The 27919-nt window shown below is 41.2% G+C and overlaps 1 protein-coding gene across 2 annotated transcripts; it reads right to left on the minus strand.

Annotated features, from left to right (window-relative positions):
- On the minus strand, positions 1-27892 carry ZC3H8 (zinc finger CCCH-type containing 8). 2 transcript variants are annotated; one of them, XM_055400098.2, is made up of 9 exons: positions 27634-27892; positions 23832-23928; positions 12321-12552; positions 10411-10541; positions 6813-6935; positions 6222-6335; positions 4923-5030; positions 3970-4019; positions 1-577 (listed from the first exon to the last, which is right to left on the minus strand). In XM_055400098.2, the coding sequence occupies exons 1-8, from the start codon at positions 27708-27710 to the stop codon at positions 3990-3992; spliced, it is 912 nt and encodes a 303-aa protein (XP_055256073.1). In that variant the 5' UTR covers positions 27711-27892; the 3' UTR covers positions 1-577; positions 3970-3989. The 2 variants fall into 2 exon arrangements, with proteins under 2 accessions (XP_055256073.1, XP_055256074.1); XM_055400099.2 differs by lacking the exon at positions 23832-23928 and having other exon boundaries at positions 12321-12547.
- Positions 27893-27919: the final 27 nt, after the last annotated feature.

Raw genomic sequence — 27919 nt, forward strand, 5'->3', positions numbered from 1 at the left:
TAGCAAGAGACACTGTTCCATTTTATTTATAATAGTAGGAAACTTGAAACAACTTTTTTGTCCAACAACAGAAAATGGGTTTTAAAACATCATCAAACCATAATTTAAAACAAAGCTATGAGCAATCATTAACAACATGTTGTGAATGTATTTAATGACATGAAAAGAGCCAACTGTATTTACTGTCTACCATCCGATATCTTCTATGAGAAACCTGATGGTTTTCTCTCTTCAAACCCCTATACGTCTTCATCCATCCTCACTCGGTCTAACCTTGCTTCCTCTTTTATTGAGAACATGCAATCACTCAGAAGAGACCTCTGCAAGCTACTACCATAACATCTGCCCACCAGCTGGCATCTCTGTCACATACACTCCTCCTGTTTCAATGGCTGGAACCATCTTGGTGGAGACCAACCCTTCACTTATTCACTGCATTCTGTCCCTCTGCACTGTCCACCGAAGAGTTGCACTTCACCGTAATGACACAAGGGGGCGCTCTATATCAGGAATCCTGTAAACCACTCCAAATCAAGTCTTGAACAGGCAGACACAAGCACTCTTCATCCATACAAAGCTACAGAAGAAAAAACAAAAACACATTAGCTGGGGATTTCCCTGGTGGTCCAGTGGTTAAGACCCTGCGCTTCCAATGCAGGGGGCACAGGTTTGATTCCTGGTTGGGGAACTAAGATCCCACATGCCACACAGTGTGGCCAAAGAGGCCAAGACAAAAAAAACACATCAGTTGGTAAAAATTATCAACTTAGCCACACACGCCACCTCTAAAGCTATTTAAAAAATAAATAAATAAACTAACAAAGTAAAAGAGTCCAAAATAGTCAAGATGCTCCTGAAGAACATTAGAAAAATTATCAAACTATGTGGTGTGGGGCTCAATCATGTTGGACTCATTGCAACTCCATGGACTGTAGCCCACCAGACTTCTCTGTAAATGGAATTTTCCAGGCAAGAATACTGGAGCAGGTTGCCATTTCCTACTCCAGGGCATCCTCCCAACCAGCGATCAAGCCCACGTCTCACGTCTCCTGCATTGACAGCAGATTCTCCATCAAACTATATCAAAATCCAGTAAAGCTCCAGTAATTAAAGCAGTAGAGTATTAGAGAAACAGACAAAAGGAACAGACAGAGATCCCAGAAATAGACCTCCATTTGAAGAAATTCAATATACAACACAGGGGCTATTACAAATCAGTGGGGAAAAGCAGTCTTTTCAGTTGAATGGTTCTGGCAGACTGGTTTTCCATATGGGGGAAAAAAAGGGAAATCACACCCTGTTTAAAAAAAAAATCAATTAGTCTTAATTCTTCCGTTTTCCCTACACCCATAGCCACTCTCTTTTTTGTGAAATCAGTCCAATATACAAATACAGGCAAAAGAGATTAACAGCATTTCACCAAAGCTGAAGCTCAAAAGCTAGTAAGCATTTTAAGAAAAGACGTACAAATTTATGAAAATAAAGCTATGTGACACCATTTCTACATCCGGTAAATTGGTCAAAAATTTAAAATCCTGACAATTAAAGCATTGCTGAAGGTCAGTTCATTTCAGTTGCTCAGTCGTGTCCGACTCTTTGCGACCCCATGAACTGCAGCACACCAGGCCTCCCTGTCCATCACCAACTCCCAGAGTCCACCCAAACTCATGTCCACTGAGTTGGTGATGTCATCCAACCATCTTATCCTCTGCCGTCCCCTTCTCCTCCTGCCCTCAATCTTTCCCAGCATCAGGGTCTTTTCAAATGAGTCAGCTCTCCGCATCAGGTGGCCAAAGTATTGGAGTTCCAGCTTCAGCATCAGTCCTTCCAATGAACACCTAGGACTGATCTCCTTTAGGATGGACTGGTTGGATCTCCTTGCAGTCCAAGGGACTCTCAAGAATCTTCTCCAACATCACAGTTCAAAAGCATCAATTCTTTGGCGCTCAGTTTTCTTCACAGTCCAACTCTCACATCCATACATGACCACGGGAAAAACCATAGCCTTGACTAGACGGACCTTGGTTGGCAAAGTAATGTCTCTGCATTTTAATATGCTGTCTAGGTTGGTCATAACTTTCCTTCCAAGGAGTAAGCGTCTTTTAATTTCATGGCTGCATTCAGCATCTGCAGTGATTTTGGAGCCCCAAGAGACAAAGTCTGCCACTGTTTCCACATCTATTTGCCATGAAGTGATGGGACCAGATGCCATGATCTTAGTTTTCTGAATGCTGCGCATTAAGTCAACTTTTTCACTCTCCTCAAGAGGTTTTTTAGCTCCTCTTCACTTTCCCCATTAAGGGTGGGTGGTGTCATCTGCATATCTGAGGTTATTGATATTTCTCCTGGCAGTCTTGATTCCAGCTTGTGCTTCCTCCAGCCCAGCGTTCCTCATGATGTACTCTGCATATAAGTTAAATAAGCAGGGTGACAATATATAGCCTTGATGTACTCCTTTTCCTATTTGGAACCAGTCTGTTGTTCCATGTCCAGTTCTGACTGTTGCTTCCTGACCTGCATATAGGATAGGTTTCTCAAGAGGCAGGTCGGGTGGTCTGGTATTCCCATCTCTTTCAGAATTTTCCAGTTTATTGTGATCCACACAGTCAAAGGCTTTGGCATAGTCAATAAAGCAGAAATAGATGTTTTTCTGGAACGCTCTTGCTTTTTCGATGATCCAGCGGATGTTGGAATTTGATCTCTGGTTCTTCTGCTTTTCTAAAACCAGCTTGGACATCTGGAAGTTCACGGTTCATGTATTGCTGAAGCCTGGCTTGGAGAATTTTGAGCATTACTTTACTAGCGTATGAGATGAGTGCAATGGTGCGGTAGTTTGAGCATTCTTTGGCATTGCCTTTCCTTGGGATTGCAATGAAAACTGACCTTTTCCAGTCCTGTGGCCACTGCTGAGTTTTCCAAATTTGCTGGCATATTGAGGGCAGCACTTTCTCAGCATCATCTTTCAGGATTTGAAATAGCTCAACTGGAATTCCATCACCTCCACTAGCTTCGTTCATAGTGCTGCTTCCTAAGGCCCACTTGACTTCGCACTCCAGGATGACTGACTCTAGGTGAGTGATCACACGATCGTGATTATCTGGGTCGTGAAGATCTTTTTTGTACAGTTCTTCTATATATTCTTGCCACCCTTCTTACTATCTTCTGCTTCTGTCAGGTCCATACCATTTCTGAAGGTGGAGCAACGGAATTTCTTTTATACAGTTGGTGGGAATAAAAACTGTAAGAACTACTTTAGAAAAGACTGCCATTATCCTAAGATTTTTTTTTTTAATTGGAAAAAAAATTGCTTTACAATGTTGTATTGGTTTCTGCTGTACCAGAGTGTGAATCAGGCATAAGTATACACATTATCTTAAATTTTAAAATGATACATCAATTCTATTTCCTGATTCATACTCAGGACAACTCACACACATTTCCATCTGAAGACAGGTAAAACACTTATTCATAATAAGCGCTTGTATTTTAAAAATTGAAAATAACCTCAATGTCCATCAACAGTAGAATGTTTATATAAATTGTAATATACTCATAGAAAAAAATGCTATACAAGAGTACAGATGAATGACAGCTGCATGCATATACATGAATGAATCTTAGAAGCATAATGATGAGTAAAAATAGCAAGTCACCAATAAATAGCAAATATGATACTGTTTAATATTATATCCAAACCCAAGCATAATATTCAGTTAACCTTACACATTTGGTAAATCTACAAAGAATAAAACAAGAGAATAAAAATACAAAAAGATAGTGACAAATCCAGTGTGGGAAGTAGATCCACAGAGACCCACATATATATCTATTTATATGTATCAAATATTTTATAATTTTTTTAATTGGGGTAGGAATGAGAAAAAGACTTCTATTTGAGAAAATATATGTTCCCATGCAATTTCTAGAGACATTTCAGAGTGGGAAAAAAGTGCTAAATTTTAATTTTACCTTTTTTATCTATTTTATTTTCATGATGACTTCCTTTCAGGATTCAAAATCTAATATAGAGGGAAAAAATATCACACAATCATTTTCATGTACTATCTAATTCAGGTACATCATCATACTCTTGTAGTTTTTTTTCTTCTTGTAATTTTCTAAAGATTCCTACACCATTAATCCTAGTAATCACCTAATAATATTCACTTGAAGGGGAACTGGAAAATGAATTCTACATACATCATTTTTTCCATATATGCTTCATGGTAATAAACAACCAAATATTTGGTATAATTTCTAATTCCAGGATAACTCTTCCTATTTCAAAACTAAAAACATCCAGAAATAAAGACCTTTGACTTTCCAATATTTGCATATGCTCAAGGGAGTTTTTGACTCAAGATTAAACAGTTTCATTTCAAAAGAATCTTTTCTTTTCACTCACATTCCAATTCAATTTTGAAGAGATTAGCTCCAACTCACACATGGAAACGAAAGCACATAAACAACTATTATTTTTCAACTATCTTTTCTTACAATATGAAAGAGCTTTTGAAGAAAACTTTGAAATAATCACTTGAGTATGCTTTGATGTAACTCTAAAATATTTATCAACCAATGATCCTTAACTTTCCTTCTAAGAGTATATCAGGAATACTATTTCTCCTATCTGCTTTGTTTTCCATTGGCTGACTTAGCTACTAAGGTCGCTAAATACACTGAAGTTTTTAAGAACATTCCAATTTATAACAGCAACAAGTATGAATTTTCCTTTAAGCTACAAGGGAAAACATACAAACGAATAATAATTTTCTATACAGAAGTAAGTTATTAAATTATCAGTCCTAATATAACCCATATGCTAACCCACGAAGCACTCTGCTTAAGGAAGTGTCTTTTTAAATTCCCACCCTTAGGTTCAAATGTATTCTTTAAAAAAGAAAAATTAAAATTGTACCTACTTTAGTCAACAGTTCTTGTGTTTCATCAGTCAATGGAGCGTGTGAAAACTTGCAGTGTTCTCCCTGATAACATTTTGCTCCTGTATGGTAAAACTTGCAAGGATATTCATGTAACTCAAGTGTTAAGGAAGAAAAAATTTTTAATCCTGCTAAAATAAATTATTATTAATCTAATAACTTCATTTTTCCTACATGAAATTCTTTCCTACTAGTAGAAACATTAAATTCTCTATGTAAAATATGAGACGACAGGAATTCCCTGGTGGTCCAGTGGCTGAGACTCAGCACTCCTGATGCAGGGGTCCCGGGTTTGATCCCTGGTCAGGGAACTAAAGCCCATATGCTAAAGATCCCACGTGCTGCAACTAAGATCCAGGACAGCCAAATAAATTAATGAATTAAAAATAAAAAGATCCATTCTTAATAAAGTATGAGACAATAAATTATTAACTGCATTGTAAGAAAATTAACTTTAGGATGATGATTATATACATGAAGTTTATTGGCTATCACAGGACAAATTTCTCCCTCATAATCATTCTTAAACTACAGGTAAGAGATATGCATTTTAAGTACTTTGAGAAATTTGACTATTTTTAAAGCATTGTTTTGGGGTAAGGGAATTAAAAGTCAATAACAGTGATGTATCATGCAAATCTGGATCCTTCATATATTAGACTTGTTTAAAATGGGATCCATATATACAACTCTGATATTATTTTCCAGGAAAAATTTCTCAAGTTAGGGTTTGAGATTCCTTATATTGAATGACTTAAAGGAAAACAACTTTTGCGGTGACCAAATGTGCAGTTATCCTAAAATGTTATGTTCCATGTTTTCATAGGATGTCTGGACCACTTATACTCAAAAGAGTTAGGGTTACTCTTCAATTAAGGGACAATTAATCTCTATACAGCACAGAGTATAACAGAAAAGAAGTACTCTCAAACTATGCAATTCCTGACTCTTTTATGAAGTAGATTTCATGAATACAGATTCAGTCCATGGATGTCACAGCAGAAATTCTGAGAAAGTTTTTCAGGGACCTAAAATGAAAGGTCTCATGACCCTGCTACACTACCCAGTTAGAGAGGATGTACATTTGAGAGAACTTCTAAAGACTCTTTCTTGGGGCAGGGGGGTGGAGGAGGGAAACTGTGAACAATTTAATCACTTCAATACCAAGTTGAGCTTAGATAATATAATTTTGCCATGGTTAAAACATTGGATTCATTCAAAATTTTACATTCATGTAAACATTTATGAAAAGTAAAGTTACTGTATCTTGTGATAAAGGATATTATGCAAATATAGGCAGTTTTCCCCTCTGGTACAATATCCTTGTACATAAAACTTACACATTTCCTTTTTCTTCTCTATCTCTGCATCATGATCAAATTTACATTGGTCTCCCTGGGCCAAAGGAAGAAACAAGAAAAACCCATTATTTCTCACAGCTAAGCCATTACAATTCCTATTTAATTCTGGGTAAGCAAATGATTCCAGAAGAAAACAAAGTCTTAGTTACAAGCAGTATAGTCTGATTTTTAAAGAGCTATTATAACTGCATTGTATTACATATATTGGCTTGCTATTTGTCAAGTCCTTAACATTTTTAACACAAAGCATTTTTAAAAAATTATCTATTTTCAGAGACATAAAACAAGGTACAAAAACTTCATGGTCTAACGGTATTAAAATCATAGAGTCTGTTCTCTTATCACTGTGGAATTACATTACTGCTTTCTTAAATACAAAAGAATATTTCTGTAAAATTTTCTACTTGAAACCTCTACAGAAAGAAAACAGTTCTCAAATTATACAAGTATGCTTCAGGAGTGTCTAACAGAAACATAAGCTGGTTTTAGAACATTTTTGCTTACACTATACCTTAATACACTTCCTTTCAAGAAAGTATTTACAAATTTGCTTTCCCTGGCGTTGCACCGTATGTTGGTTGATGAACCCCTGACTCATTCTCACAGGCTGCTGCTGCTCTTTAGGTTTCCCATTCTGTGAAAACAAAAACAAAAAACTAAATGTGAAAACTAAGAGATTAAACATTTTATTTCATTGTACAAAATTATCTTAAACCACCTTTTAAAACATTAAAAAGTAACTCTTCTGAATTGCCCTTCAGGTAAGACTTGAATTTTTGTATATCATTTGAAACAAATGAATGATTGTCAGTTTTGGTATCATTCCATCACTGAATGTTAGTGTTTGCACAATCTGAATTTTTATTGTATCTTGACTGCATGCTACCTGTGTCCGGCTCTTTGGGACCCCATGGACTGAAGCCCGTCAGGCTCTTCTGTCCATGGAATTCTTCAGGCAAGAATACTGGAGTGGGCTGCCATTTCTTCCTCCAGGGGATCTTTCGAACCCCAGGGATCCAACCTGAGTTTCCTGCAGCTGGTGAATTAGTGGTGGATTGTTTACCTACCAATTCTTTCTTACTTCACCACCTGAGATTATATTGTATTTGCCCTCACTTAAAAAATTAAAAAAATTTTAAAAGGTAAGTTCCACTCATTGTGATAAACAGTGAAGTCTAAGAACAAGGCTCTTTAGAACACTGGGGACAAACCTCAAAATCAAAAGGTAAACCAAAAGTAGTGTAATCTTTCATTTCAATGACAGGCTCACTAGGTGTGAGCTGAGTATACTGATGAGCTCAAATTAATAAACATAATTAGAACCAGACCCTCAAAGATGGTGATAAAGGTATGAAAACAAAAGGGGACTTTCATGTAAGAATGAAAGGGGAATTTTATTACAGGTCTTTAGAAATATACATCACTTTCAGTGTGTTAACTTGTGGTACAACTTACAGCATCTGTGTATGGTATTCCTCAGTACGGTCTTAGGAATTCCACAGGTACAAAGAAGGGAGCTGACTGCACACTTGGGTGAGCTGCTCTGTAATAATGTCAGCACTCCACTCAGCACTACCAAAATTACGTGGCAAGCAGGTATGCCAGTTTAACTCTCGGTTTTATTTGATCATGTGACTGAATTCTAACAAACGTGTTTACAATTTGTTTCTCATGTAGAAGAGCTGTCAGTTACGGTGGAATAATCACTTGAGTCAATCTAAACCAAACGAAAGGGAACACTGCCTGAGTGCAGCCCTGCCTGGCCCTGGGTGACTATAGACAGTTACCTAAACTCTATGGCTTCATATTCGCCTTTTGTAAAATAAATTTTATACAAATACATTTTGGTCTATAATATTTGGTGTTTCTGCTAGTGGAGGTGATGGAATTCCAGTTGAGCTATTTCAAATCTTGAAAGATGATGCTGTGAAAGTGCTGCACTCAATATGCCAGCAAATTTGGAAAACTCAGCAGTGGCCACAGGACTGGAAAAGGTCACTTTTCATTCCAATCCCAAAGAAAGGCAATGCCAAAGAATGCTCAAACTACCGCACCATTGCACTCATCTCACACGCTAGTAAAGTCATGCTCAAAATTCTCCAAGCTGGGCTTCAGCAATATGTGAACCGTGAACTCCCAGATGTTCAAGCAGGTTTTAGAAAAGGCAGAGGAAGCAGAGATCAAATTGCCAACATCTGCTGGATCATGGAGAAAGCAAGAGAGTTCCAGAAAAACATCTATTTCTGCTTCATTGACTATGCCAAAGCCTTTGACTATGTGGATCACAATAAACTGTGGAAAATTTTGAAAGAGATGGGAATACCAGACCACCTGACCTGCCTCTTGAGAAACCTGTATGCAGGTCAGGAAGCAACAGTCAGAACTGGACATGGAACAACAGACTGGTTCCAAATAGGAAAAGGAGTACGTCAAGGCTGTATATTGTCACCTTGCTTATTTAACTTCTATGCAGAGTACATCATGAGGAACGTTGGGCTGGAAGAAGCACAAGCTGAAATCAAGACTGCTGGGAGAAATATCAATAACCTCAGATATGCGGATGACACCACCCTTATGGCAGAAAGTGAAGAGGAACTAAAAAGCCTCTTGATGAAAGTGAAAGAGGAGAGTGAAAAGGTTGGCTTGAAGCTCAACATTCAGAAAACAAAGATCATGGCATCTGGTCCCATCACTTCATGGGAAATAGATGGAAAAACAGTGGAAACAGTGTCAGACTATTTTTTTGGGCTCCAAAATCACTGCAGATGCTGAATGCAGCCATGAAATTAAAAGACGCTTCCTCCTTGGAAGGAAAGTTATGACCAACCTTGATAGTATATTAAAAAGTAGAAACATTACTTTGCCAACAAAGGTCTGTCTAGTCAAGGCTATGGTTTTTCTCGTGGTCATGTATGGATGTGAGAGTTGGACTGTGAAGAAGGCTGATCGCCGAAGAATTGATGTTTTTGAACTGTGGTGCTGGAGAAGACTCTTGAGAATCCCCTGGACTGCAAGGAGATCCAACCAGTCCATCCTAAAGGAGATCAATCCTGGGTGTTCATTGGAAGGACTGATGCTAAAGCTGAAACTGCAATACTTTGGCCACCTCATGCGATGAGTTGACTCACTGGAAGACTCTGATGCTGGGAAAGGTTGGGGGCGGGAGGAGAAGGGGACGACAGAGAATGAGATGGCTGGATGGCATCACCGACTCTGCGGACATGAGTTTGAGTGAACTCCGGGAGTTGGTGATGGACAGGGAGGCCTGGCGTGCTGCGATTCATGGGGTCGTGGAGAGTTGGAAACGACTGAGCGACTGAACTGAACTGAACTGAATATTTTACCAAGCCCTAACTCTTGTCTCCTGAACCAAGCTTAACAAATGGCTCCCATCCAGCTTAGAAGCCCTCAGAAAAGTCAAGTCCAAAAGAGTCACTTACTGCTCTGCTGTGATTACATCTGCAGAGCAAGGAAGAAGAACTTCTAGAAAGCAAAATCAAAATACCAGAGTGGGTGCAGGGTCTGGTATCTGGCAGGGGGTGTCTCAAAAATATTAATTTTTAATTTCCAGAGGGAGTCAAAAACCAATAGACCAATGGCCGTCGGAATGCCCTCATAGCTATCTAGGGACTTTCCTGGCAGTCCAGTGGTTTGGGCTTCCCAGGTGGAGCAGTGGTAAAGAACCCACCTGCCAATGTAGGAGACACAGAGATGTGGGCCCAGTCCCTGGGTCGGGAAGATTCCCTGGAAGAGGAAATGGCACCCACTCCAGTATTTCTGCCTAGGAAACCCCGTGGACAGAGGAGCCTAGCGGGCTACAGTCCATGGGGTTGCAAAGAGCTGGATGTGACTGAGCACACATGCACACATGGCTGTCTTCTCTTCTCCTTGCTTCCCACATCTGTTTTTCCAGTCTTGACAGCACAGCACTCAGAAATCAGGGGGCTTGTGTGTATGTATTCAGGGGCAGCAGGTATGACACTAAGGTTTGATTGTGAGGAAGGGAGCCTAACAGTGAGAAGGAAGCATGTGGGGAGCCCACTGCGGGTAAAGGAGGCCCCACTGAGGTGTGAGATGCAGTGCCTTCCGACACACGTGGATTCTCATACCTGGTCCTGTGAGCCACTGCTCTTCAGGGAAGCATGTCCTTTGTCTCCAGGGCCAGGCCACTTTCGCTTCATTTTCTTCTTTTTACCATTCTTGTGAACAGCTTTAAGGTTTTTATTTTTTTGCTTAACAGCTAAAAACAACAACAACAAAAATTTAAAGACAATATAAAACAACAATAGAAGTTTACTCTCAAGAGAGATATTCTACAGTAATGCAGGAAAAGTTCTCCACTATTCACAAAGTGAAAACTGGGATGATGTGGACCTGTCTTTCCAGCAGCTCTGGGATTAATATACTCTGGATCCCAAATTCATTCCTTGTGAAAATACATAAGGCATTGCCAGGAAAAAAGCAAGATAATTAACGAAATCATTCTTGCAAGCCACCAGCCCAGATACTTTTTAAGTATTCAAAGTATGATGGATCTCATTAGGAATTGCTTTAGTGATGCAATAGTAAACGCTTCAAAGGACCTCATATATGGCTGTCAGATTATTCACTGAAAACATTTTATATAGATTAAGTTGATCTATAGATCCATTCTAAAGGAGATCAATCCTGGGGGTTCACTGGAAGGACGGATGCTAAAGCTGAAACTCCAATACTTTGGCCACCTCATGCAAAGAGTTGACTCACTGGAAAAGACTCTGATGCTGGGAGGGATTGGGGGCGGGAGGAGAAGGGGACGACAGAGAATGAGATGGCTGAATGGCATCACCGACTCGATGGACATGAGTCTGGGTGAACTCCAGGAGTTGGTGGTGGACAGGGAGGTCTGGCGTGCTGTGATTCATGGGTTCGCAAAGAGTCAGACACGACTGAGTGACTGAACTGAACTGATAGATCCATTTTAAATAGAGAAACATTTTAATAGGGAAAAAAATGAGAGGACTAAGAATTTTACTTACAACTGTCCCTTATTTTCATATCTATGGCTGAATTTCATTTTAGTAATCTAAAAGAATACATTCCTGGGGGACTTCCCTGGTGGTCCAATGGTTAAGAGTCTGCCTTGCAATGTGGGGAACGTGGGTTTGACCCTTGGTCATAGAACTAAGATACCACATGCAATGAAGAAACTAACACTTGATGCAGCCAAACATAAATAAATATTTATAAAAAGGAATACATTCCTGCGTTTAGTCTCATACACTATTATCCCAGTCTATTCTTCTTCAAAGGAAAGCAACCTGAAAAGGTATTTCCTGTCCTTCACATATGCTGAAGCCAGGGATTTAGCATTCTCCCTTGCAAAGCTGCGGAGAAGGCAATGGCAAGCCACTCCAGTACTCTTGCCTAGAAAATCCCATGGATGGAGGAGCCTGGTAGGCTGCAGTCCGTGGGGTCGCTAAGGGTCGGACACGACTGAGCGACTTCACTTTCACACGTTGGAGAAGGAAATGGCAACCCACTCCAGGGTTCTTGCCTGGAGAATCCCAGGGACGGGGGAGCCTGGTGGGCTTCCATCTATGGGGTCACACAGAGTCGGACACGACTGAAGTGACAGCAGCAGCAGCAGCTTGCAAAGCTGTCATGTCTTTTAAAATTATTTATTTATTTATTTATATGGCCTTACTAGGTCTTAGTTGTGTACACGAGATTTTTAGGTGCCACATATAGGATCTAGTTCCCTGACCAGGCACCCTGAATTGGGAGTTCAGAGTCTTAGCTACTGGACCACCAAGGGAGTCCCAAAGTGGTCATCCTTTGAAAATTCTGCTGCACTCTCCACTTCTCTTGCAAACTGAGCATTTGTACACCAAGTGACCAGCTCACATTTGATGTCAAGATCCAAGAAAATCTTATCTTATCATGAGATAAAATGCAGACCCCATCCCCAACTCCATCCATGGACAATGGTGACTACTCCTGCAGGTAACTTTAAATGATCAAACAGTTTGACTCTTACCTTTCTGGGTCCCCTTTGCTGTTTCTTTCTTCACAGATTCTTCAGGAGACAGTAAGGACTGAGTAACACTGGCCATCTCTTTAGCTTGTATGTACTGCTGAAGCTCCTTAGTGAAATTATCTTCTGGCTCCTGATTGCAGATGTCATCATCATTATATGCATCATAGTCCTTACTTCTTGATTTCCTATGTTGCAAATTCTTCGGAAATGTAGAGCTTCCAGAGTGCCTAAACTAAGTAAAAATTAAATTTTCAAATTTAAAAACCTAGCGTGATTTGAAACAATCTGGCCATGAAGGAGAAATAAAGACTGGCTGTGACCTGATCATTGTTGAAGTTGACTGATGAGAACACAAGGGTTTCATATGCTATTCTTTCCACTTGTATGTATGTGAAATTTTCCAGAATTTAAAAAAAAAACAAAAACACATGCATCCGTACTTAAAAGATGCTTTGAGGGAAGACTCAATCTGTTCACCGTGTGTACTTTACTAGGTTGAAAGACTAAAGCCCCACAACTTAATTATTTGCTATAAAAGAAGTGACAGTATTAGTCCACATTTTATTTCTCCCTTTGCATCAACTATCCTTTCACGTGGTTTAATCCAGTAACTCGTCATCGAGAGCAAGTAAACTAAAATGGCCCAGCTGTAAATCCAGTACACCAACTACCAAAGTCTACTTCCTCCCTTTAACTCTGAGCACTGCTGGCAGGGGATGTGGCAGCAACGATGACAAGAAACCGCCAGGCAGCCCAAGCAGCAGACACCTTCCAGCACCAGGCGCAGAAACATTCCCAGGTATGGGTTCCACAGGTGTCTGTACTTGGAGACACCAGGGTTAATCAAGATTTATTATTACAACTGGTACAGACGATACATTTCAATTGAACAGTTTATTTGTAAAAAGCCCAGTTGTCAAGTTCAGTTCAGTCAGTCAGTAGTGTCTGACTCTTTGCAACACCAAGGACTGCAGCACGCCAGGCTTTCCTATCCATCACCAACTCCCGGAGCTTGCTCAAACTCATGTCCATCGACTCAGTGATATCATCCAACCAACTCACCCTCTGTCGTCCCCTTCTCCTTCTGCCTTCAATCCTGCCCAGCATCACCATGTTTCTCAATGAGTCAGCTCTGCATCAGGTGGCCAAAGTACTGGATTTTCAGCTTCAGGATCAGTCCTTCCAATGAATATTCAGGACTGATTTCCTTTAGGAAGGACTGCTTGGATCTTCTTGCAGCATAAGGGACTCTCAAGAGTCTTCTCCAACACCACAGTTTAAAAGTGTCAATTCTTCAGCGTTCAGCTTTCTTTATGGTCTAACTCTCACATCCATACATGACTACTGGAAAGACCATAGCTTTGACTAGATGGACCTTTGTTGGCAAAGTAATGCCTCTGCTTTTTAATATGCTGTCTAGGTTTGTTGTAACTTTTCTTCCAAGGAGCAAATGCCTTTTAATTTCATGGCTGCAGACACCATCTGCACTGATTTTAGAGCCCAAGAAAAAAAAAGTCTCTCACTGTTTCCATTGTTTCCCCATTTATTTGCCATGAAGTGATGGGACCGGATGCCACGATCTTTGTTTTCTGAATGCTGAGCTTTAAGCCAGCTTTTTCACTTTCACCAGGAGGCTCTTCAGTTCCTCTTCTCTTTCTGCCATACAGATGGTGTCATCTGCATATCTGAGGTTATTGGTATTTCTCCCTGCAAACTTGATTCCAGCTTGTGTTTCACCCAGCCCAGCGTTTCTCATGACGTACTCTGCGTATGAGTTAAAGAAGCAGGGTGACAATATACGGCCTCGACGTACTCCTTTCCCAATTTGGAACCAGTCCATTGTTCCATGTCCGTTTCTGTTGCTTCCTGACCTGCACACAGATTTCTCAGGAGGCAGGTCACATGGTCTGGTGTTCCTACCTCTTTCAGAATTTTTCACAGGTTCTTGTGATCCACACAGCCAAAGGCTGTGGCCTCGTCAGTAAAGCAGAAATAGATGTTTCTCTGGAACTCTCCTGCATTTTCTATGCTCCAATGGATGTTGGCAATTTGATCTCTGGTTCCTCTGCCTTTTCTCAAGCCAGCTTGAACATCTGGAAATTTACAGTTCACATACTGTTGAAGCCTGACTTGGAGAATTTTGAGCATTACTTTGCTAGTGTGTGAGATGAGTACAATTGCTTGAGAGTTTGAATATTCTTAGGCATTGCCTTTCTTTGGGATTGCAATGAAAACTGACTTTTTCCAGTCCTGTGGCGCTGTGGAGTTTTCCAAATTTGCTGGCATACTGAGGGCAGCACTTTCACAGCATCATCTTTTAGGATTTGAAACAGCTCAACTGGCATTCTATCACCTCCACTAGCTTTGTTCATAGTGATGCTTCCTAAGGCCCATTTGTATTCTTGCAACCTCTTCTTAATATCTTCTGCTTCTGTTAAGTTCATACCGTTTCTGTCCTTTAACTTTACATGAAATGTTCCCTTGATATATGTAATTTTCTTGAAGAGATCTCTAGTCTTTTCCATTTTATTGATTTCCTCGATTTCTTTGCACTGATCATTGATGAAGGCTTTCTTACCTCTCCCTGCTATTCTTTGGAACTCTGCGTATAGATGGGTATATCTCTCCTTTTCTCCTTTGCCTTTTGCTTTTTTTCTTTTCTCAGCTATTTGTAAGGTCTCAGGCAACCATTTTGCCTTTTTTTGCATTTCTTCTACTTGGAGATGGCCTTGATCACAGCCTCCTGTACAATGTCACAAACCTCCATCCATAGTTCATCAGGCACTCTATAAGATCTAGTCCATTAAATCTATTCCTCACTTCCACTGTGTAATCATAAGGGATTTGATTTAGGTCATACCTGAATGGTCTAGTGGTTTTCCTTACTTTCCTCAATTAAAGTCTGAATTTGGCAATAAGGAGTTCATGATCTGAGCCACAGTCAGCTCCTGGTCTGGTTTTTTCTGACCTTATAGAGCATCTCCATCTTTGGCTGCAAAGAATATAATCAGTCTGATTTCAGTGTTGACCATCTGCTGATGTCCATGTGTAGTCATCTCCTGTGTTGTTGGAAGAGGATATTGGCTGTAACCAGTGCATTGTCTTGGCAAGTCTCTGTTAGCCTTTGCCCTGCTTCATTTTGTACTCCAAGGCCAAACTTGCCTGTTACTCCAGGTAACTCTTGACTTCCTATTTTTGCATTCCAGTCCCCTATGATGAAAGGACATCTTTTTTGGGTGTTAGTTCTAGAAGGTCTTGTAGGTCTTCATAGAGCCATTCAACTTCAGCTTCTTTGGCATTAGTGGTTGGGGCATAAACTTGGATTACTGTGATATTGAATGGTTTGCCTTGGAAACTAACATCATTCTGTTGTTTTCGAGATTGAAAGTTTATCACAATAAACTGTGGAAAATTCTGAAAGAGATGGGAATACCAGACCACCTGACCTGCCTCTTGAGAAATATGTATGCAGGTCAGGAAACAACAGTTAGAACTAGACATGGAAAAAAAAAAAAAAAAGAACTAGACATGGAACAACAGACTGGTTCCAAACAGGGAAAGGAGTACATCAAGGCTGTATATTGTCACCCTGCTTATTTAACTTATATGCAGAGGACATCATGAGAAACGCTGGGCTGGATGAAGCACAAGCTGGAATCAAGATTGCAGGGAGAAATACCAATAACCTCAGATATACAGATGACACCACCCTTATGGCAGAAAGTAAAGAACTAAAGAACCTCTTGATGAAAGTAAAAGAGAAGAGTGAAAAAGTTGGCTTAAAACTCAACATTCAGACAACTAAGATCATGGCATCCAGTCCCATCACTTCATGGCAAACAGATGGGGAAACAGTGGAAATGGTGGCTGACTTTATTTTTTGGGGCTCCAAAATCACTGCAGATGGTGACTGCAGCCATGAAATTAAAAGACAGTTACTCCTTGGAAAAAAAGTTACGACAAACCTAGACAGTATATTAAAAAGCAGAGACATTACTCTGCCAATAAAGGTCCATCCAGTCAAAGCTATGGTTTTTCCAGTAGTCATGTATGGATGTAAGAGTTGGACTATAAAGAAAGTTGAATGCCAAAGAATTGACGTTTTTGAACTGTGGTATTGGAGAAGACTCTTGAGAGACTGCAAGGAGACCCAACCAGTCCATCTTAAAGGAAATCAGTCCTGAATATTCATTGGAAGGACTGATGCTGAAGCTGAAACTCCAATACTTTGGCCATCTTATGGCAAGAGCTGACTCATGTGAAAAAACCCTGATACTGGGAAAGATTGAAGGCGGGAGGAGAAAGGGATGACAGAGGATGAGATGGTTGGATGGCATCACCAACTCAATGGGCATGAGTTTGAGTAAACTCCAGGAGTTGGTGATGGACAGGGCAGCCTGGCACGCTGTAGCCCACAAGATCACACAAAGAGTTGGACACGACTGAGTGACTGCACTGAACTGCATTTTGGACTCCTGTGTCGACTATGAGGACTACTCCATTTCTTCTAAGGGATTCTTGCCCACAGTACTAGTTATAATGGTCATCTGAATTAAATTCGCCAACTCCTAAAATGTCGATATTCACTCTTGCCATTTCTTGTGAGACCACTTCCATTTGCCTTGATTCATGGACCTAACATTCCAGGTTCCTAGGCAATATTGTTCTTTAGGGCATCAGACTTCCGTCGCCAGTCCCATCCACACGTGCGTGTTGTTTTCGCTCTGGCTCTGTCACCTCACTCCTTCTGGATGTGTTTCTCCACTCCTCTCCAGGAGCATACTGGGCACCTACTGACCTGGGGAGTTCATCTTTCAGTGTCTTTTTTGCCTCTTCACACTGTTCATGGGGTTCTCAAGGCAAGAATACTGAAGCAGCTTGCCATTCCCTCCTCCAGTGGACCACCTTTTGTCAGAACTCTCCACCGTGACCCATCCGTCTTGGTTGTCCCACACGGCATGGCTCTTAGTTTCATTGAGTGAGACAGGCTGTGGTCCATGTGATCAGTTTCGTTAGTTTTCTGTGACTGTGGTTTTCATTTCTGCCTGCCCTCTGATGGAGAAGGACAAGAGGCTTGTGGAAGCTTCCTGATGGGAGAGACTTACTGTGGGGGAATCTGGGTCTTGTTCTGACGGGCGGGGCCATGCTCAGTACATCTTTTTTTTTTTTTGCTCAGTACATCTTTAATCCAAATTTCTGTTGATGGGTGGGGCTGTGAGGATAACTACGTTTACCTTGGTTTCAGCCTTTCACATTATTTAGCAGCCATAGGAAGAACCAAAAAAATCATTCAGAGTGCAACAGTCCACATGAAGTTTACACAACCATGGGATTCTATTCAGTGCATCTGAATCAAGACAGTACAAGGATCCAGAAGAGTGATATCACATGTCCCCCCATCTCACCCCCACTGCACAAGACCCACAGGCCTGCAGTCCTGAAGCAGACCCTTTTCACTACAAGCAGTAACAAAAGTGACTTACTTATATTAAATGAAGAGATGAGATGACTTGGTAACATTATAAAGCCAGGACAATCATCAGCTATCCTGCTTTATTACACATTAGAGAAAGTGAAAGTGTTCGTCACTCAGTCGTGTTCGACTCTTTAACACCCCATGGACTGTAGCCCACAAGGCTCCTCTGTCCATGGGATTCTCCAGGCAAGAATACTGGAGTGGGTTGCCAAGCCCTCCTCCAGGGGATCTTCCTGACCCAGGGATTGAACCAACGTTTCTTATATATCTCTGGTATTCACAGGTGGGTTCTTTACCATCTGAGCCACTAGGGAAGCCCATACATTACAGAAGCATTTCTAACTGACATTCTTTTCAGAGGGCACTGGGATATACAAGATATTAACACAGTAATTGCTTAAATATGTCCTCATGCAGCTGCTATGAACTCATTGCTCTGATGTCTGTTGTTCTCTATATAACTTAGAAGCTATAAGAACACAATAGTACAACTTATTTCCCTTTCATAAGAAAGTCTGAAGTATTTGTCTCCTCTTTTAAGTGAAAGATTTTCTTGCGCTTGATTCAGAATGGTTTATAGAACTAAGAACTAGTATGGCCTCCTGAAATTCCACAGAAATAAAAGTACAGAAATGTAGAAATTAATAGTCTCAGGGAGCAGGGGAAATGAAGTACAATTCGTCAGGAAGGAATTAAGAAGGGTTCAACAAATTCCTGGCAAATTTTTGACAAACATAAAGCAAGCTATAATTTGGAGGTGGGGCTTAGGTTGCAGTGTGAGAAATAGGGCTATAAATGAGAATGAATTAAAATACTACATAAAAAAAAAACCAAAACAAAGCTATTGTAACAAATTATCTCTGACCACCACCCCCTCTCAACCCAGAATATAATCAAACAAAAATTTACTCCATGCAAAAAAGAGGGTTATTCTCTAAAGAAATTTATTAAAATGTCTGATAAAGGCCAAGTCTTCCTGTATGAGTACTAAGACTCTAGAATGAAATCCTTCACATTCTGACACGTAGGAACAACTTCTATCAGAAAAACACTCCATCCTCTATCCTATATCAGGGATTCGTTACCCTGCTGTCCAGAGAGGCACGTCCCCCTCCTGCCTGCCCCTGGCCAAGGGTCTACGGACAGAATGATAGAATTCAATAGACTTGGATGAGAGTAAAAAACACATGTTATTTTCATCAACCTCTAAATTGACATTTAGCATTTTCTTCTGCTTTGAACACTGGCTGCAAACCACAGTAGTATCAGCAGTTGCTGCAACTGTCACGAACAGAAACCACAGGACTTTTATACATTAGACTTACTGCAGATCTCAAAGCAGGTTATGTTTTATGGTCATCACTTTGTCAACATAATTTTTAGACCTACAACATAGTAATGAGGCCTACTGCTGGATTTAATTATTTAGTGTATCAACAAAGAATATATTACTCTTACCTTATTTCTTAATATTTTGATAACTGTATTTCAATAAAATCAACTTCCATTATAACCCAACATATTTTATTTTATTCACTTAAAAACATTATTCTGAGAAGAGGTCCAAGAGCTTTGCCAGACTGCCAAAAGGGATACATGGCACATAAAGGGTTAAGAACTACAATGCTGCTGGAAACCTACAGATGCACACAGCCCACTCAGGTATCAAGCGACCAATCAGGCTTCCCACTGAGAAGAAATGCCTATGGAGACCCACCAACAGACCAGCAAAGGACTTTCATCCAGGCCTGTCTTAATTCAAAGGACATAAAGAAAAACAAAAGCAGGGCTTCTGGTGGCTCAGTGGTAAAGACAATGCAGGAGACACAGGCTGAATCCCTGATCCAGGAAGATCCTACATGCTACAGAGCAACCAGGCCCGTAGCCACAACTGTTGAGCCTGTGTTCTAGAGACCATGCTCTGCAACAGAAGCCACTGCAATGAGAAACCTGAGACCAAAACAAAATAATCTAGAGAATAAAACAAAAAAGCAGGAAAAAGAGAAAACCTGACCCAGAAGAAGAAATACAATTCAAGGAAAAGAAAAGAACACAAAAATTTTAAACAAATACACAAAGATATCAAGATGGTATTTTTTTTTTAAGCTAGAAAGTTATAACAAGACAGCACAAGAAAGAACTCTTGAATCATTAAATTATGACTTATGAAGATAAACAGAAAAAGGAAGTTTCTTAGAATATAAGGATAAAATAAAACATACTCCTTGTACATGAAGGGTATGAATAATTTTACCAAATACTTAAGCACAATGAATGAGAAGATTCATAGTCTCTAACAATACCGAGAATAAAGCGAAGAATCTAAAAGCTCCCAGAACAGGATGCTTACAAAGTGACTAGAACCAGACTGGCAAGACGTCATACTAGCGACACGGACAGCCGAAGAAAATGGGACAAATAACCTCAAGCTTAAGTCTATTTTACCCAAAATACCTATGTGCTATGAGGATAAAGTCAGTATTTTCAGAAACATTTACAAGAACTCAAAAGCTTTATCCCATGCATTCCTATATAACAGAACATGCCAGCTAAATGAAAATAAGTTAGAAATAGTGCTAAAAGAAAAAAAAAAGATGTAACTCACAAAAGCCTCATCAGACACTCAGCATTAAATCTAACAAAAGGTATGTAAGATATCTACAAAGAAAATTATAAAACACTGCTAAGACAATTAAAAGAGGACCTAAAGACTGGACAACCCAATATTCTAAAGATGTCAATTCTCTCCCAAATGATCTACAGTTTCACTGCATTCCCAAGTGAAAGTCCCACCAGGGCTTTCTGTGGAACTTGACAAACTATTTCTAAAATTCGTATGGACATACGAAGGGCAGAGAATAGCCAAGACGGCTGAAGAAGAAAAACAACGTGCGATGACTTACTTGCTTGATATCCAAACTCATTATCATTAAGCTGCACTAATTAACACAATGAGGTCGTGAGGGGAGGGATAGACGCATAAACCAGTGGATGAGAACAGAGACTCTAGAAACGGATCCATCAGACACACACACTTTCTTTTCCAAACACTTGACTTTTGACAACAGTGACACTTAAGATTCATGGGGGAAAAGAACCGCCTTTTCCTCCAACGAATGGTGTTGGAACAACTGGGTAGGATAATGGAAAAAAAAAATAATCCAAAATTTGTCCCCTTGCCTCATAGTAAACACAAAAATCAATTGTGGGTGATTATAAACTTAAATGGAAAAGGAAAAACAACAAAACTTTTAGATGACACTGTACAGAAATATTTTTATTATCTCAGGATATGTAAATAAAACTCATAAAGCATTATCTATGAAGAAAAGATTAATAAACTTGAATACATTAAAGTCAATAACCTTTTATCAAAAATTGCTATTAACTTAGGAAATAAGCTACAAAATGAGCTGATACTTGCAACACATAAATCCACACGGGGGAAAACTGGCACACAAAAAAGGGAAATCTAAACTGGACAAATATAGAAAAGATGCTCCATCTTAACAGTAATCAATAAAATGCAAACTAAATGACAATGAAGGTATCTCACCAGATGGCAAAATTTAAGAAAGTGTGGAGACATCTGTAGAAATACAGAGTCTCATTACACCGCCTTTGGGAATATAAATCAGTAGAACGACTTTGGATACAGCTTGGCCTCACGGTAAAGGGAAATATGCTTGTCCTCTAAGACCCAGCGGTTCTACTCCAAGGCAACTGCAGAGGAGATGTGCAGGATGCGACTGAGCCGTGGCAGCACTGATCACAACCTCACAGCTGGAAGTGAGGCCAGATGTCCACCAACGCCAGCACCGAGTGTCCTCAGATAATGAAATGCGATGCGGTGAAGAAAATGAACAAGTAAGAATATGCCACTTGTGTGCACTATGCATATTCTGTGAGTGTACATTATGCACACCATGAGTGTTAAAACCATAATGTTAAGAAAAAGGAGACAAAAGGACGCATACAACACTATTCTATCAAGTGCAAAAACAGCCACAAGAAAATGGCACTCTTAAGGAGGACAGCATTAGTAGGAAAACCACAAAGAACAAGCAAATGCTTAGTGCACAAGTTGGGATAGTAGTCATCTCTGGAAGGAAAAAAAGGAACACGACTGAGAAAACGAGCGCTGGGGGTAGGGCTTTCTTGAGCTGCACAGTGTTTACTTGAGTTCACTTTTTAATTAGCTGTGATAGACTTACGTTTTATACACTTGTAAGGAAAGAGCCTGGCCTGAAGTAAGCCTACTTACAACTAATCTAGGTGTCTACATTCTCACAGTACTGTTTCTGAGAAACTCCTTAAGATAACCATAGAAGGTTGTATCTGCCTGTATCCTGTATGGGGTTATAGATGTACTGGGGAACTTTAAGTGGGCACAAAGGACTGGGGCTTATGTGATTAATATTAAAAAAATTTTAAAGTAATATTATTCACTTATTTTGGCTGTGCTGGGTCTTCACTGCTGCGCAGGCCTTCTCCAGTCGCAGCGAGTGGGGTTACCTGCAGCGCATGCGCTTCTCACTGCAGGGGCTTCTCTCGCCACAGAGCACAGGCTCTGGACGCATGGGCTTCAGCAGCTGTGGCTTGCGGGCTCTAGCGCGTGGGCGCAGTAGCAGTGGTGCACAAGTTGGTGTTTGTTTTGTTGTTTTTGTGGCTACACGGGCCTTTCTCTAGTTTCAGGCTTCTCAGTGCAGCGGCTTCTCCTGTCGGGGAGCAGGGGCTCCAGCAGTGGTGGCCCATGGGCTCAGTAGCTGCAGCTCCCCGGCTCTACAGCACAGGCTCAACAGTTATGGAGCAAAACCTTAGTTGCTCTGCAGCATATGGAATCTTCCTTGAGGAGGGATTGAACCTGTGTCCTCTGCCTTGGTGGGCGGATTCTTATCCATTGCACCACCAAGGAAGTCCAAAAAAATTTCTTTTTAAGTATTAAAAATGTCTGGGAAATTCAAGCTATCATTTCTCAGTTTCAACTAGGGCTCTCGTCAACAGCAGCCATATATGCCCCAAAGGGCAAAAGAAGTCATGTACTTGGGTAGCTGAGAGGCCTTCTGAGATGAAGATGCTGTACTTTCTGCCCTGTATCCTTTTATAAAGCTGAGTATAACAGTATCATATTAAAGGCCATGTATGTCTTGCGGATCTCACTGCCAATTTGAACTCAGCTTCTTTTGTAGTGTGTTAAAGTTCACAATAACAAAGGTTCCAAAAGAGAAAAAGCAAGAGAGAAGCAGATATTGGCTTTGCCGTGGGTTGGCTGTGTCCTCCCCAAATTGAAGTCCTAACCCCCAGTACCTTAGAACATGACCACATTTGGAAATAGGGTCATTATATGTATAGTTAGTTAAGATGAGGTCACTAGGATAGGCTTTAATCCAGTATGTCTAGTGTCTTTATAAAAGGGGGGAATTTAGACACAGACCTACTCACAAAGGGAGAATGCCTTACGGAGCGTGAAGGTAAAAATCAAGATGATGTTTCTGGAAGCCAAGCCAAGGGGGACCAAAGACCACCAGCAAGCCAACCAGAAGCTAGGGGAGAGGCGTGGAACCGACTCTTCCTCATAGCCTTATGAAGGAACCAACCCTCCTAACAGCTTGCTCTTGGACTTCCAGCCTCAAGAACTCCAAGACAATAAATTTCTGTTGTTTCAGTCACCACTCAGTATGTGGTAGTTTGTTATGACAGTCCTAGGAAATTAATACAATCTTTAAGCTGTAAGTCACTAAGGCTAGCTAAAGTAGCAAATCAAAACTTTAATTTGAAAAGAAAGAAGCTTTTGAAATTGTTTACAACCACTTCAGAGATAGAAAAAACAAAAGTAGAAGCGTAAAAGCAATGAACTAAAATCAGTTCATGTTACATGACAACAAAGTAACAATTAATTTTTTAAAAAGTGTAACCAGGTTTCATTTGATATAAGTAACCTGGTCTCAAATGCTGACTAAAATGAGACAAACAGAATTTCTAACTTCTCACACCCTTTCCTGTCTGTTTTTTTCAATACACCAACTTAATCTTACTTTTTTGGGAATTTGCTCACATTCCAGTTTTACTTTCCATTTTATTTTCTCTTCTTGTGTTTCTTCAACTTCTGTATCATCTATTTCACCACCGATTCTGTAGCAAAAATATCAAATAACACAAAGGGTTTTCAACCTGAAAAGGGTTCATACCACAGCATTAATATCCACTGCTTTGGTTTACCTTCAACTTGCCCTCAAAGAAATTCCAAAATCAGATTCTACTCCAAATATTTCAGAGAAATGTACAAAATTATGATAAGCAGTAAATGTCAACATACATTTATGAGTAAACTGCAAAGCTGACACTTTAAATTACTTAACCTTAATAGTCAACTATTAGCAGCTACATAAATCATCTATTCGTTCAACAAATACTGAGAATCCACTATATACCAGGCTCTGGGTCTTAAATCACGGGATATAACAATGAAAAAGACCTTGTTCCCACTTTCTGAGAAGTTTCTATCTACTTGGGAGAAAGAAAGAAAGAAATTTTGGTGTGGGGTGATAAGAACTGGTGTATATATTAGGAACATTTTAAACTTAAGATATGGGGACCAAAGGTTTTCTGAACCTAAAAGATATGTAAGAATTGAAAACAAAGAAGAATGTCAGGGAGAAAAATATTTCAGGTAGAATTCAGGGTACCTTCTGAGGTCAGAAGAGAGCCAAACTTATAGTCAAGTGGGAAGATCAAAAAGGAATGTTGTTGGGACTTCCCCAGTGGTCTGGTGGTTAAGACTCTGCTTTCAATGCAGTATGATCCCTGGCTGGGGAACTATGATCCCATATGCCACATGGCACGGCTAAGAATATATTTTTTTAAAAAAGAAGGAAAAGTTGTTCTCAGAGTTACTAGAACCGAGAAGCTGAACAAGCAGAGAACGTCTCAGATGGCTACTGGAGAATATTCCAACAAAACTAAAAATGAACCTAAGAAAGATGAAAATGGGAACTGTAAGAAACAGGAGGCCAATAAAATATACAACTAAACCTAAATAAAGGTAGACGCTGTAGACACAGGGTGGAGAAGGGAATGGCAACCCACTCCAGTATTCTTGCCTGGAGAACTCCATGGACAGAGGAGACCAGTGGTTGCAAGGAATCAGACACTACTGAGTGACTCTCACACACACAGACACGGGGGGCTGAAGACAAGTAGTGACTATGTGATAAAAGCTTAAGATCTGAGTTACATGCCAGACAAGGGCAAGGACTAGACAATTTCAGAACATGCTCCAAGTGGAAAGTGCTGCCAGCACAGAACTGTGAACAGTAACTCTGCACTTCTTTCAGAGTTACAGGAGGAGCTGGCACGTTAGTTTTGTCCAATCCAACAGTTACTACACTCATCTGTCCTGCGTCAGAGCTTCCGTCACATCCATCAGATGAGGGACCAAGGCCATTGTTACGAGAGCCAATAAACCAAATACTGTGGACTAGCACTGGTCTAATTTCCAGTCATGAACTGTCTTATAGAGGAAGCAAAATCTCCTCAGGCAGAGCAATAATGACGACAGCAACAGTAATAGTAGCATCTGACGTGCTTTACACCTCCTCTGTGCCAGGTGCTATTCCATAAACATTAGATACACCACAACAGTCCTCCACGTACATGCTGTTGTTAAAAAGCTCATTTTACAGATGAGAAAACTGAATATGGAATGTTTACAAAACATGTCAGAAATCTAGCAGAGCGGAACTGAGATTTGAGTTCAGGCAGGCAGAGTCAACTTCCTATTCAAAGTACCTACTAGGGACTTTCCTGGCAGTCCAGTAGTTAAGACTTCACACTGCCTCTGTTGGGGGCAAGGGTTCCATCCCTGGTCTGGCCGAGGAATTAAGATCTCGAATGTCACTTGGCCAAAAGAAAAAAAAAAAAAAGGCAATTAAAATATTTACTAGCAGTAGCAGTGTTAGTCACTCAGTCAGGCCCAGCTCTTTGAGACTCCACGGACTGTAGCTTGCCAGGCTCCTCTGTCTATGCGGTTCTCCAGGCAAAAATACCGGAGTGGGTAGCCATTCCCTTCTCCAGGGGATCTTCCTGACCCAGGGACTGAACCAAGTCTCCTGCATTGCAGGCAGATTTTTCACCATGTGAGCCACCAGGGAAGCCCCAAATATCTACTAGACAAAATCTTATATCCAAAATTGAACTCTTGATCCAATCACCCTACAATCTTAAACAGCAACTCTAACCTAATGATACAAACCAAAAACCTTGAAGTAGACCTTAACTCGTCTCTCATATTCCCCATCCAGTCTTCAAAATACATCCTTACCTGATCACTTTTTTAAAAAAAATCTAGCCACGTGCTCTTTATTGAGCTTCACCCCAGTTGCTCAGTAGCAAAGAATTCACCTGACAATGCAGGAGACACCGGGTTCAATCCCTGGGTCAAGGAAGATCCTGGAGGAGGAAATGGCAACCCACTCCAGTATTCTTGCCTGGAAAATTCCATGGACAGCAGAGCTTGGTGGGCTACAGTCCATGGGGTTTCAAAGAGTTGGACACAACTGAGCGACTGAACACGCACTTTAAACAAATTTTTATTTAATTATTTTTGGCTTTGCTGGGTCTTCCTTGCTACTCTGGGATCTCAATGAAGTGACTTCTCTTGCTGCAGGACACAAAGGTTTCATTAATTGTGGTGCACAGATAGTTGCTATGGGGCATGTGGCATCTTCCCTGACCAGGGATTGAACCAGTTTCCCAGACATTACAAGGCAGACTCCTAACCACTGGAGCACCAGAGAAACCCCAGACCTCACCACTTTTTATTACTACTATACCTACTACTACTGCGCTAACTACTCCCGGCCACTACAGTCTACTCTCAACCACCAGATGGTCCTGCTAACGTGTAAGCCTCAGCTAAAAACCCTCCAATACTTACCTCTCACCTCACTCAAGGTAAAAACCAAAGTCCTTTTTATGGTAACTGCAAGTCCCTACACAATCTGCCCCTTCCCTTCCGCCCCCCATTCCAATACCTCTCAGGTTCTTCTCTTCCAGTCCCACCATTCTTCCTCTCCACTGCAGCTGTCTTTCTGGCCACTTCGCTCCCATCATGGCAAGCCTACTCCAGCTCAGGACCTTTACATGGAATATTCTTCCCACTAGATAATCAACCTTATCGCCTCCTTCGAGCCCCTACTCAAATATTCCTCATCAATGTTATTAGTAAACGTTCCTTAACTACCTTCTTTAAAAGATCTACATGTTCCCCACCATGCCATCCTCCCTTACCCCCTAGCCAGCTTTCACTTTCTCCACGGCAGTCTCAGTACCTCTTTAAACATAAAGGAAATAATACACCCCAATGGAGTTCGCTGCTTTATCATGGCCTTTAGGCTTTTTCAATGTAAATAGGGAGAGTAAAGGCAGACTACTCGCTGTTTATCCCTCACGACTCATCTTTTCTACCAAAGAGCGCCCAGCACGTGTAGTGAGAACTACAAATGCTCTCTGTCCTCCAGGAGATGACGGTCTGGAAGGCAAATGCTACGGGGGCCGCAGGCGGGCTCCCTCCCAGCCAGAGGGACCTGGGCGCGGAGAAAAGGGAGCATCCTGAACCCGCCCCGCCCCCGCCTGAACCCCGCCGCTCCGCCGGCCCAAGTTCCCCGCGCCTCTGGCCGCGGCGGTCTACGAACCGGGCCCCAACTTCGGCTTCTAACTGCGGCCCCAGCACGACCTTGGACGCCGGACCTCGCGGCGCCGCCCCCGCCACTCCCGGAGCAACTAAGGCGGAAGCCGGCTGCAGGCCCTGTGTTCAAAGCAGAAAAGACTAGGGCTCACCTCTGGTCAGAATCCGTGGCGGACTTCTTGCCAAGGGCCGGGTTTGGGGGTTTGGAGAAAAGATTCTCAAAATCCATCACTCTCTTCGGCGCCGGCGCCGGGGAGCCACCGAGAAACAATCCGGCGCGAGGACGCGCTCCGCGACTCCCCTCCCCGCCCGCAGCTCACGCCGCACACGCGCCGTGCACTCCCCGCGACGCCGCTTCCCGCCCGCAGCTCACGCCGCGCACGCGCCGTGCACTCCCCGCGACGCCGCTCCCGGCCCGCAGCTCACGCCGCGCACGCG

This window comes from Moschus berezovskii, chromosome 11, assembly GCF_049115385.1.
Source record: "Moschus berezovskii isolate FMDL1 chromosome 11, NW_MosBer_1.0, whole genome shotgun sequence".
NCBI lineage: Eukaryota > Metazoa > Chordata > Mammalia > Artiodactyla > Moschidae > Moschus > Moschus berezovskii.

What these genes read in the sequence shown, in the direction of transcription:
- ZC3H8 (XM_055400098.2), bottom strand. Translation starts at nt 27,710, where the DNA reads ATGGATTTTGAGAATCTTTTCTCCAAACCCCCAAACCCGGCCCTTGGC. An exon ending in GCCACGGATTCTGACCAGAG is followed by an intron (nt 23,929 to 27,633) that starts GTGAGCCCTAGT and finishes TTTTTGCTACAG; the next exon opens with AATCGGTGGTGAAATAGATG. An exon ending in GTGAGCAAATTCCCAAAAAA is followed by an intron (nt 12,553 to 23,831) that starts GTAAGATTAAGT and finishes ATTTTTACTTAG; the next exon opens with TTTAGGCACTCTGGAAGCTC.